The sequence below is a fragment of the Macrotis lagotis genome, chromosome 3, assembly GCF_037893015.1.
Source record: "Macrotis lagotis isolate mMagLag1 chromosome 3, bilby.v1.9.chrom.fasta, whole genome shotgun sequence".
Taxonomy (NCBI): Eukaryota; Metazoa; Chordata; class Mammalia; order Peramelemorphia; family Peramelidae; genus Macrotis; species Macrotis lagotis.
The window spans coordinates 164,435,987-164,449,560 of NC_133660.1; the positions used below are offsets into that span (position 1 = coordinate 164,435,987).

The 13,574-nt window shown below is 33.2% G+C and overlaps 1 protein-coding gene across 9 annotated transcripts in view; it reads right to left on the reverse strand.

Moving 5' to 3' along the window:
- FIP1L1 (factor interacting with PAPOLA and CPSF1) overlaps positions 1–13,574 on the reverse strand; it is a 100,561-nt gene that overhangs the window by 26,121 nt on the left and 60,866 nt on the right. For 5 of the 9 annotated variants that reach the window (XM_074229427.1, XM_074229431.1, XM_074229433.1 and 2 more), the window contains 3 exons: positions 13,444–13,470; positions 11,257–11,311; positions 9,367–9,422 (listed from right to left, as the gene is read on the reverse strand). In XM_074229427.1, the coding sequence (XP_074085528.1) occupies positions 9,367–9,422; positions 11,257–11,311; positions 13,444–13,470 (138 nt within the window). The remainder of the gene's footprint in view (positions 1–9,366; positions 9,423–11,256; positions 11,312–13,443; positions 13,471–13,574) is intronic. The other 4 variants (XM_074229432.1, XM_074229434.1, XM_074229428.1 and 1 more) reach the window with 1 other exon arrangement.

Consider the following 13,574-nt stretch of genomic DNA (forward strand, 5'->3'; position numbering starts at 1 on the left):
ATTTTACTAACAGGGGAGGCAGAATGAATTGCATGATTTCTCATCATTCAACAAGTATTCCATTTTCATGATGAAATTAACTGAAGCTTCTTTACCAAACCATGTTTTCCTAGAATTTCATCTATGTTTTATTCCTCCCAATTATTTCCTCCTTCATTGCTTCAATTTCCTTCCTGCTTCCCAAACTTAAGTCATCTAGTTCAACTTTACATTGCTGTAGACTCTCATATTTCTTGCCCCCTTATTCATGACTTGCCTAATATCAACCCTGTAATTACTCCCATCTCCTGCTAGCTCTGTTCCTATTGTGTGATGTTAGACTGGGCTTGAGAATGAAAGGCAACTGTGCCGTCAGATCCACTAGAAATTTGTTATCTAATTTCAACAAGATTCTTTCTGATGCAGGCCAATCTCTGCACTTCTTTTCAGAATCTCTACAATCTTCTCAAATTATTTTCCTATATCATTCTTCTTTTTCATAGGCACATTCCTTGAGAATATTCTCAGTTCTATGCAAAAAAGTTACAAATTGATCTTAGATGCTAAATCTGATGATCTTTTTTGTCATTCTTCAGTGTCCCTAACTTCCATGAAAACTATTCAAAGCACTCCTTTTTGCCAAAAATACTTGAAATAACCTAATTGATTTATCTGCCTTAAAAGTCTTTCCTTTCTGATGGATCTTCTAAAGGGATAATGATTAAGTACTAATGTGATGTGATGATCATGTCAGCACCTGTTCAAGAAGTTGCAGTGGCACGCTAAACTCTTAACTCCTCAAGTGTTTCAAGTCTTTTACAACCTGTTCCAATTTATATATTATTCCTCTTCATGAATTCTTTGGGAGCAACCAAACCAGCTTCCTTACTGATCTTCACACATGTTATTCCACCTTGGAGCTATTTCTTTATATGGACTATTCCTAATGCCTGGAAGGCATCCCTTTACCAATCTCCCTCTTCTTAGAATCCCTAGATTCCTTCCCCATTTAGCTCAAACAATGAGTCCTTTCCTGACTGAACCTTCCCCCCTGCTCCACCCCCCCCTTCAAAATGACCTCACATTCAAAATAACCTGTACTTATTTTAATTATATTTTGTATGGGGAAAGCAAATCAAAATAGTTAGTCAAGAATGGCTTTAGATTCAGGAAGACTTGAGTGTTCAGGTCTCTACCATATACTGTACCTGGTAAATTAAGCAAGGTACTTAACTACTGAGTGCCCTAGACAATTCTCTAAAATTAAAAACCGCAGAACATTTGTAGACCTAGACTGATAGAGTAAGTTTCCTCACTGGGAATTCCTAACAGAAATGTTATATCAATGAAATGACAGGTCAAAAAAAGGAAAGTGATCACTGTTTGGGAGGGGATGTGGGAAAACTGGGACACTAATACACTGTAGTTGGCCTTATGAACTGATCTAATCATTCTGGAGAACAATTTGGAACTATGCCTAAAGGGCAATAACACTGTACATATCCTTTGATCCAGCAAAATCACCACTTAGTCTGTATCCCAAAGAGATCATGGAAAAGGGGTAAAGACCCATATGTACAAAAATATTTAAAGAAGCTCTTTGCATGGTGGCAAAGAGGGGTTGCCCATTAGTTGAGGAATGGCTGATGGTTATGGTGTATGAATGTGATAAGAATACTATTGTTCTATAAATCATGAATGGGAGTAGCTAGGTGGGGACAGTCAGATGAGTTCAAATCTGGTCTCAGACACTAATAATCACCTAGTTGTGTGACCTTGGGCAAGTTACTTAATCCACTGCCTTACCACAAAAAAAAAAAAACAACCCAAAAGCAAAAAATAAAAACAAAAAAATATCAAGAGTGGTTGAACTTTAGAAAAGCATGGGACTTGCATGAACTGATGCTGAGTGAAGTGCGCAGAACCAGAAGAATATTGTACACATTAACAGCAACATTGTGAGACAATCAACTATGATGGACTCCACTCCTCTCAGTAGTTCAAAGATCAAGGACAATCCTGAGAAACCTGCTACGGATAATGCCATCCAAACAACCAGATAATGCCAACACACAACTATGGCGTCTGAATGCAGAATAGAACATACTATGTTCCCCTTTTAAAACTTCTTTATGTTTTTTCTTTCTTTCTCATAGTTATTTTTCCCTTAATTCGAATTCTTCTTTCACAACATGACTAATATAGAAATATGTTAACCAGAATTATACATGTACAGATTGCTCATTGCAATGGAGAGGGGGAAGAGAAGGCAATGGAAGAGTGGTAGAAAAATATGGAACTCAAAATGTTGCAAAAGGATGAATATTGAAAACTATCTTTGCAAATAATTGGGAGAAAAAAGATTTTTTAAAAAAAATGACAAGTCTAGAAGAAAAGGAAAAATATATATTTATATGTGTACTCCTTGCCTTCCCATAGAAGGTGAGTTCCCTCTATATAGGGAATACTTTATTTTTTGCCTTAACACCCAGAATAATAACACATAGTAGATGCTTAATAAATACCTAATGATTAAAGGCTGCCAATATCAGTTTTGCAAAGAATGAAAAAAATGGACAAGTTTCTGGGAAGTATATTCGATCATTCACAATCATAGAATTCTTTCCATTCTAATTTAATCTAACTACTCTATATTCAGTTCATTAACATAGTAGCTGATTTGCTTTTCATTGCTTTTCGTTAAACTGTCTTCTGTCCTTTTTTTCTCACAGAATCAGCCCAAATACCTTAATCTTTCTCAAAAGAGCCTGTTTTTCAATTTGTTTATTGTCTCTGTTGCAATTTCCTGACCACTCTAGGTTTTCCAGAATCCTGGAAATCTCCCCCCACCATGTTACTCTTATATATGTTTAATTTTATTTTAACTGAATTCTAAAGAAAAGATTATTTTATACCCTGATGGAGGTACCAAATGAAGGTTCTACAAACTAATGTTATCTAGGAGAATCCTCAAGGTAAGAGATTATCTAATTGAAAAGAACTCTAGATTTGTAATCAGAAGGCCAGATTCAAATTTCAATTCCTCTACTTCCGGAAAAGTGATAATCTTTACTATCTTCATTTATAAAATGAAGAACATACAAGTGTAATCTGTCATGTAAGATTCAGTCTTTTTAGATTTGAAGAGATACAGCACCCATTTGGCTATCGTCTTTTTCAGACACAGTTAAGTCCCAAAGTCTACCTTCAAAGTTCTACATTGGGTTAGTGTTCTATGGTATAGAGGAAGTAGTAGGAATAATAATATTATGAATCTTTAAATATTAAAGTATTACACTACCTGATAGTAGGATATCATTTGTAGAGGGAAAAAAACCCCAACCACAAATGCTTATGATAAGCTTTATTATAGTAGAGACTTGTCCACTCTGTGGTATAATAAAACTACTGAACTATATCACTCAACCTCCAACTTTATAGGTATTGGCTTTGTATAGCATGCTTATGTTATTACTAAATTCTATAAACCTGATGGCAAATCAAAAGCTGAGAAAATGTCTATCTCTGAATACACACACACACACACACACACATATCCCTTTCTAAAAGATGTGAATGTTTAAATAACAAATTTAATTTTAAAAAACCCCAATCATAAAAGTTAAGCTATTTAGAAAAAATACATTATTATCCTTTCAGTTAAATATCAGCAAAAACATAACCAAAGCAAAATTCAAAAGTATTTATTTATTCTGAAATGAAAATGTATATAATGTTTAATGCACTTAAATATGTTTATGATGTAAACAAATTATAATATGTAATTAACCTGATCATTCTATTTGCTAAGAATGATCTTCTGACTCCTGAATGTACTTTGGTTTTAATTTTACTTTTCTGTGCAGATGGTTTTTAGTTTTAAAAATTCCTGTTGGGGCGGCTGGGTGGTACAGTGGATAGAGCACTGGCCCAGGAGTCAGGAGTACCTGAGTTCAAATCTGACCTCAGACACTTAATAATTACCTAGCTGTGTGGCCTTGGGCAAGCCACTTAACCCCATTTTGACAAATAACAGCTCTTGGAGTTCTCTATTTTACATCCACAAAATAACTTTTCAAGCATTAATTTATTTTTTTCAATCAGGTCATAAAAAAACCTTTAGTGTCCCTTTCTTTAAAGAAAACTGCCCATAATTATTCAACTAGGCCAATGTAGATAGATCTAGATATACTTTTAACAATGATTCTTTCAGCTAATTTCATTATAATAACCAATAGTCACAGATAACATGATATATATATACACACACACACAACACACGTGTACATAAGCACACATATAAATGTGTGTATGTGTAAAACACCTATCTTTTCATAGTAACACAAATATTTATAAAACGGGGCCATGGAAGATTAAAATCTAATTCTAAACTCCAAAGCAGATGGTTACAGCTGTTTGCCAACAAGTTTACTGAACACACCATTACATAATAGACAGCTTGCATGTGCTGTTAGAGAAATAATTTGAACTCTATCTAGTTATAATTACAAAAAAATTAACTAAGGAGTTTTTCTAAATAAGTTGTACTTTTTTGGCTAAGTTCTAAAATTTCAATTTTAATATAACAACAATTTAAATCATGTTCTGAAATTCATATGGCAACAGGATCCTTGAGTAATCATGGGCATTTACCAAAAAATCACTAACATTAGTCTAAGCAAATGATAATGACCAAGCTGTGGTTCTTTTTATCATGGGAGACCTGGAGGAGAAGGCACCACAGGTATGAAGTACTTCATATACTATCAGATATGGTTGAGATTTTAGGTGCTTTTAAACTTTTTTTAATTTGGTGATACAAAATACCCCCTGAGTAGTAGATTTGGTGAGGGTCAGGTATGAAAAATCAATGATATAATTAAAAATACACACCCCTCTTCCTGAAACCCAAGTTTAGGATATGTTTCACTTATACCTTAAACTTTTGAATAACAATTCTACTCTGTGGGGAAAAAAACAAAGCAAAACAAAGTTTATGCAAAAGTTTTCAAGCAGATGTGGGGGGGGTAGGAAGCAAAGGTTTAGAATAGCTTTGAGGAATGGGGAGAAGGGGGGTGTCCAGGAGACCAATAAGTAAGGGTTAAAAGGATTTCCTTGCTGAAGTGAGGGGACCAGTAAGGTTAGTCAAACAAATTTTTACTAGGATCCTTGGGCATTTAACTGCTTCTCTGCTCAAAAGGGCATAAGTGGCAACAGAGGAGTTGGATAGTGATTTCTATGACAAGCAACAGATGGTGGATATAATTCAGGAGTGAGGTTTGGCAAGGAATGAGCAACAATGGGACAAAGGTGCAAGAGATTTTTATGACGTGAGATTGGAAAGGAGGCAAAGTAGAGGTAATGGGTTGAGAAAGTACTGTAGTTCATGAAAGGAAACAGCATAGTACAATGGAAAGAGAACTGAACAAAAGAACAATCATAGACCTCTAACAAATGAAGTCAAATTTCAAGAAAGTACATGCCTCAACTTGGCAAGTCACTCTTACTCCCTAAAGCATTTCCTGTCAAAAGAAGAGTAGGACTAAAATGTCTCCAGGGTCCCCTCCTGTTTTAGATCTTTATTTCTATAGTTGCAGGTTGCTTATGAAGGGATTCATAAATTCCTCATCATAAATGATGAGAACAAAAATACTCTTAGAAGTGTTAAGGCTCAGGGAGAGAGGGACTGATGGAAAAATTTACATAAATTTCTTTTGGAAGTACCGAATTTGAAATTTATAACCCAACTTGTGTCTTGACTGCAATGGATAACTATAAAAGAGATAATCTCTCCATTAGCTTTAAAAATAAATGCATGCACAAATATGCAAACCAAGCCAAATGCTTTAAAATTCTTTGGATCTTTAAAAGAAGCCCTAATTTAACATCTCCCACAGATAGGGGCATAACTCAGGGGAGGTTCTTAAGTTCTAATCTTTTCTCTATCCCTAGATAATTTATCTCAGAGAAGATAAATTTCCCTATCCTTTAATTTTTTTAACAAAATAAGTTGATTAGAAATAAATCATAAAGGGCAGGTAGGTGGCATAGTGGATAGAGCACGGGCCCTGGAATCAGGAGGACCTGAGTTCAAATACGGCCTCGGACACTTGATAATTGCCTAGTTGTGTGACCTTGAGCAAATCACTTAACCCCACTGCCTTAAATAAAATAAAAAAAAAAGAAATCATTAAAGAGATTAGAAATAAATCATTTTGACAGTCTTTCTAACTCAGATACTAAGATTCTAGTATTTTGAAATCTTCAAGTAAAAGGACAAGTCAACATAATGCTTTTATGGGGGAGGGGAAGGCTAGTCATAAGAAATACCTACCTAATTCAATATTATTTCCCATGAGTTTAGATAAGGATACTTGCAGGAGTCAAACAGTTATTAACTATATGAAATGGGAGTCAAATCCAGGTTCTCCCAACTCTAAATCATTCTCTTTCCCTACATTCCCCAAATCTCTACTGCTAAACAAAAAATTAGATAATACAATATGATCTATTATATTTACTCAACTCATGATAACATAGTGAAAAATTAAGGCATTAAATTTCACTGGAGATGGGAGTCAAAAAACTTGGATTTCAATACAGATCTGTAATCATTATCAGTGCATCCTGGACAAGGCCAATTTCCATCCCCCATCCCCTTTGTATCCCCAGCACCTTACACAATGATAGGCATCTAAGAAAAGCTAACTGATTAAACATGGGATAACAGATTCAGGAAGGCAAGACCTTTAAAGTTTATTTTGTCCAATACTTCCATTTCACAACTAAGAAAATTGAGGTCCAATGAAATGACAAACACATACCACCCAGAGGTATATAAAAATGCATATGAAAAATTAAGCTAAGATTGGAGGAGGAGAGCACTAGCAGTTGAAGGAGATAAACTCTAGGTTAAATCCTTGGATGAAGGTCCTAGAAAAGACAGTTAAATTCAAGAAAGGAGAAATTTATGAAAAAGTATAAAAACCGCTTAGGATTTATTATTAGAAACCAAAACCATTGACTTGTTAGTTGATTTTGCTAAGCTGTTTTTTTCTTCAATTTTTTTGTTTCAAAGGAAGGTTCACTGAATTGGGAGGAAGGATATAGTCAAAAAACAAAGAGTCAAGTGAAAAACAAATTAAGGACTAATAATTCTAAAGTGGGAATGCAAACTCACATTTATAATACTTTAAGGTTTGTAAAAGATCTTTTCTTACAGCCACATACTATAAGACATATAGAGCAAATATTATCACCATCTTCCTGATGAAAGGAAAAAGAAGTTATGAAATTTGATAAAGGTCAAACAACTTATTAGTATTGGACTTCCAATTCAAAATTCAGTTTTCTTGACTGCAAGTCTAGTGCTTGCTCCATTACAATAAAATGTTTCAAGGAAATAAAAAAATGATTTTTATAAAGAAGTTTATATTGGGGGTGACGGAATGTCAAAAAGTCAGAGAGGAATTTGGCTTAAATTTCAAAGCATTCTTTCTGAAAATGAATTAAAAATAAAAGTAATCTTATTCACAACTCAATAAAAAAATCAAGAATAGATTAGCAAAATTTCAATGGCAATGAATGGAAAAGGGTGTATATGGAAATAGGAATGTGTTTAGAGTTTAGCAGAGGTAATCTTTGAAGCTAAAGAAAGAAAAGGCACAAGGTTGTGGCCAGAGTCAAAGAGACACAGCTGTTCAAACAGTTACAATAACTGACATTTTTACAATAATTTAGATGAATGGATTGAAGGCCTTGATTAAAAAAATAGATTTTTCTAAAGACCATGAGGACTCAAGGCAAGGAGAGCAGAACTGCAGGATGAAGAAGAGCAAGAAAGAAAGTAAAATCACAAAAGCAATATAGGATTTGAAAAAAATATCCAACTTGGAAGAGTATTCTCACTGAGTCAAAGTTACTTAACATATAATACATTTTAAGAGAACCAGATTCGTGATTTCACTGTTTAAGGGATTACTGGTGAACAAATCCTGTTTACCAATGCACATTTATACCTGTTCTACCTGAGAACTGACTGGGATCACTGAGATATTAAGGAAGCTAGAGAACTGGTGAATTATGTCAGGCAGAATTTATGATTACCTCTTATTTCAATAGTCCACTTTCATTATTGTTGACATATTTCAACAAAACACAACCTCTTTACAAAGTAAATTTCTAAAAATGGTTAAGTAAAACTGTTGAGAAGTGATTAATAAGAACATATTTGTTGTATTGTTATTTACTGTTCATTGTCAAGGACATATACTGTTAATTTGAGATTGACAGCTTGAACTTCAATTATAGAAATGTGGTTATCAAAATAGTTTAAAAAACAAGTTCACAGGCCCTCGTTACCTCACACCTAAACTATTATGATAGAACCCTGATGGTTTGGCCTTAAGTTTTTCCTTTACTACAATCTATCCTTCATTCAGTTACTAGAATGACTTTTCTACCACACAGGTCTAAGCATAGCAAGCCTTCATTAAATTCCAGTGGTTCCTTATCACCTCCAGGAACAAATATAAAACCTGCCTTTGGGTATTCAAAGCCCTTCAAAGTCTAGTATCTCCTCCTCTGCCAACATCTTTCTAGTTTTCTTACACCTTACTCTCATCATGTACTCTTTGAACCAGACACTGACCTCTTTGCTGGGTATTTCCCCCCAGCCTTTCTCCCTCTGGCTGAGGCAATCTCCCTTTTCATCAGCTCCTCTTGGTTTCCTTCAAGCCCCAATTAAAATATCATCTTCTATAGGAAATCTTTTGCCAAGCTTCCTAAACATAATGCCTTCTTTTTGTTAATTATGTCCAATTTATCCTAGACAGAGCCTATTGTAAATATCAGTTTACTTGGCATCCCATTAGATTAAAGGTTCCTCGAATAAAGATGCTGTTCCTGTTTTTGTACCCTTAGTTTGCTACAATTACAGTGCCAGGCACAGAGTAATCTTACTGACTAAAATGGAAACTTAGGATGTCCCTTAAAGACGTCCACAACACTGTTCCAACATTCTTTTTTCTGCCTTATTTCACTTTACATACTTTTCTTCAGAAACTTTACGAATAGTTTACTTTTTATCAAAAGTAAATAATTAGCTTTATTTATACAAAGTTGTTGACAATTATATCCCAAATGTCATTTGCCCATTTGGCAGGAACCACACTCGAGTGACATATTGTGCTTAAACTGAAAGCATTTTATTACCTAACATGTTAGATAACTATGTAAATATATTTTCATCTTAGTTCAATGTTCTTTACACTTCTTTGTGCAATATGGCCTCATATAATGGAAACTTTTTTAGTTTTTATAGTTTATTTATAGTTTTTTAAGTCTTTGAACATTTCAAATTAAATCTTAGAAAACTAATAAACTTACCATTGCCATATGGAAATGCACGAGCAGAACGACTATCATATCCCGAAGAATGTCCACTAGTGGAAAAAAATCACTAATTTCAATATATTCATATTAATTTTTTAAGTATCATTAACTTTGATTTAAAGTCAAGATATAAAACTAAAAGAAACAAAAGAATTTTAACATCAAATATTTATTGGAAATATTTAACACAAGGATTTAATCTTCCAATTTGTTTTTTAAATCTTCAAATACCAGTTAATCTCACTAAAAAATATGATTTGCTAAATATTAAAATATACAAAAACACAAAGCTATTCTGAGACTGAGAGAGGTCAAGTGACTTGCCCAGGATCACACACCTACTAAATATCAGGGCCTAGATTTAAATTCAGTTTCTGATTCCAAATCCATCATGCTATCTATCTATCTAATACACTAAGCAGCCTTGCTAAGGGGAGAAATCTCCTTACTAGAAAATATTTCTTTCAACAAATTGAAAAATGCCTATTTACATATTAATGATTGAGATTTCTAATTATAATGCTTCTCCCCAGGCCTCATATTTTACCCATCATTTTTCAAATGTCATATTTTGTCTCAGAAACATATTTTACAGGGCAGCTAGCTGGCCAGTAGATAGAGCACCAGTTCTCCAATCAGAAGGACCTGAGTTAATAATATTTACTTAGCTGTGTGACCGTGAACAAGTCACTTAACCCTATTGCCTTGCAAAAACTAAAAGCAACAACATATTTTATATAGAAGAATTATTATTTAAGGGGGGAAAAGATCCTTTTAGCACCCAATACTGCACAGAGCTTGAAAGCAGTTAGTCTTCAGAATTAAGTTCTGTGTACTTGAAAATAAGGATCTAATAACTAAAAGCTTGCACAAATCTTCTCTTCCCATAGTTCCCACCTACAACTGACTATGACTTTTGTTAGTGTAATAAACTAGAGTCTCATTCACTGATTTGAAAATTGACAGCTGAAGGACAGGTTAATGAAAATTGTGTTCTGGAAATATTTATGCTCAATAGGCATAAAGCAAAAATTTTCTACGTCAACTAAATGCCTTTTAATTTGTGGTACTTAAAATATAGAAATACATCTAAATCATTATAATCACAGACATATAGTTTTGTTCTACAGGATCTAAACAAATTAGTTGATACAATGTTACCGCAGGATACAGGGTCTATTTCTTACAGTTGGGTTCCTTAGCATTAAGGTGCCATATTGCTGTGGAAAACTTTAACTAGGCCCACTCAACCGAATTAAGCACTAAATATTTTATCTCTAGAACCTTTTCAAACAAAGTACTTATTTTCTCCAAGAAAACTTCTCATTACCTAGCTCCTGTTTCAGAAACAGTTTGGAGACCCAGTCTGTGTTAAGGAATCAATAAAAACAAATTAGGAGAGGAATAGCAGCATTTCCATTTATGCTTGCTTTTATCTGATAAATCTCTCTTTTTATAAAGTAAAGGATTGATGCTACTAACTAGGTCAGTGCCTTTCTTAATGGTTCAGTGTATGCTAATGCTTCCTCTCAACACTTCCATTAGGCATAGATTATAGTAATAAGAATAGTATTTAAATCAGGAACTGAGAAAACTTTAAATGATATACTTGTCAAATTCAATGCAATATTATTAAATCTTAATAATAATAATATTTTGTGATTTTTTCTGGAACTTTGGTGTGTGTTTGTGGGTCTAATTCTTTTAAATAAATGTATAAAACTTACTGTTAATAGGTATTTGCATATAAAGATAACTAGTATTTTAGGTAAGAAAAATTCTTTAAAAATCAATTTCCAGGATTTAGAAAGGTTTTGATAAAACCCAGTCTGCCAATGGCCATCAGTCATCAACTAGTAATTCATACAATTCATTCTACTTTACCTTTCTATTGTTGGTATAAGAGATGGAGGAGGAGCTCCTGGGGGAGGAGGAAAACCTGTATTCAATCATAAAATAAAAAAAAAACCTAATTAATAGGGTGTCAATATATGATGAAAGGAGTTAAAATTAAGTTATTGAATTCATTATTCAACATTTCTGGAAACAAATATTCTTCTATTATCTGTACTGGACAGCAAAAAGAACCCCTGAATTTTAAAAAAAAGGCACTTCTAACATCTCATAAAGTAGTATTGTCTAGAACATAAAACACTATTTGAGAGTCAGGAGACCCGGTCTTATTTTCAGCACCACACATAGCCCATTTTAATAGTCTGACAAAGTCAATTTCAATGCCTTACCTTTTTCATATATAAAACATTAAAAAAAGTCTACTTCATACCAGACATCTACTATTTTTCTGATATTTTAGATTAAACATAAGCAAAGAAATATTTACTACTTTAAAAAAATAATCTGAGAAGTTTAGATATGTCAGAATTTACTTTAAATGTCTTAATTTATAAATATATTACCAGCAAAGATCTAAAGCACTTAAGGCTGATAGCACAATCCAAAGGAACTAATTTATTTTTAAAAAAAAGTAAAACAATGTAGCTTTTACTTTAGTTTAGAAAGAAATTTGCACCATTATGTACCCCTGATGGAATAGCTTTATTTGTAGTTATTTATTACAATACCTAAATGAAATACTTAAAAAAAAAAATCACAGGACTAAAAGGACCTTGCACTAGTCTAAATTCCCCATTTCTGAAAGAACTATATTATACAATTCCATAAAAAGAAAACTTTTTAAAGACTTCCTAAAAAGGAGGTTCCTTAACTTTCTGTGGCAGCCCATCCCTATTTTAACAAACCCCTTGTTAGGAAATATGTTATATATTAAATTTCTCATGTTAGTTTTAGACCACTTCCTTAGACTATCACTAATGAAGACAGGGTACAGGCAGTTATCTTCTAATTATTCTTCATATATGTGAAGATTATTATTAAAGCTCTCCTTACCCTTCTGTTACAGGTTAAGAGATCTCATATTCTTTTAACCTTTTTTTGAAGGACTAATTTAAACATTTTTGAGGTTCTCCTTCAAATTTCCTCAAGTCACCATGTCCTCTTTTGCTCCATCTCAGTTTGGGGATCCATAATTAATGTATTAAGAGTCTGCAAAATGCTGAATATAATGGAATTACTTCATTATTCATATATATATATATATATACTGATACTGCTTTTAAAAACTATCATGACACACCAATTATTATTCCTTGTCAACCACTATGATAAATATTTCTGCCATACTCATTACTCATACATAGCCAGTCATTCTCTAACCATGTGTCTGTGTAATATTTGGCACTTACTCTTACTAAATTTCATTCTCAGCCTGTTATTGATTCTTCCATTTTTAAAGGTCAATTTGAAATTTAGTTCCATCCTTCCAAGTACTGATTATTATCCCATATTTTCCACTCCATTTGACTTTTAAATAAACTTAACAAACATGCTCACTGCCCTCATTATCAAGGCCACAGATGAAAATTATTTAAAAAAAGAAAAAACCACCAACAACTCTGGGTCAAGGACCAAACCCTGTATATCATACTCTTCCAACACTGATCAACTGATAATCACTGTGAATACAACTATCCAACCAGTTGAGCATCCATCCAATAGTTTAGTTGTGTGGTTGAGACCATATTATCCCAGTATATAGATGAAAATTCCAGTGGGATAAAAATAAGAATCGAGAGTAAGATAAAGATAAGATTACATCTGTTTCTTTCAGTTTTCCAGGTAAGTCACTTTCTTACAGAAGAAAATTGTTAGTCTGAGAAGACTTGTTCTTAATAGAATCATAGTATTTATTTCCTAGTAACCTGAGTCTTCAAGATTTTTATGAATTAGTTTGGTGATGATTTTAACAGATTCCTTTCACCTATAGAATATTTGTTGCTATATCAATGGGTAAGACAAGTGGTAAGAGAAAACTAAATGTAGTTTTCTGAATCAGTACTGGAATGAAGCAAAGGCAGAGCTGAAAATAGGACCTTGATATCTCAATAGCCTATTCCATATGCTAACCACATCACCACTGTCCCTTCTGTAACTACATGCGTGAAATTTCATGTTTATTAACAATGATGTAGAAAACATGAAAAAAGGTTTTACCTGGAGGTGGTACAGTTATTGGAATACCTAAAAAACAAGTGATGAAATTTAATATAGTAATTGGATTTCATTACCTGGTACGTATTTAATGCCATCACCAAAACAAACTTTGAAATAAAAACCCTTGGCCT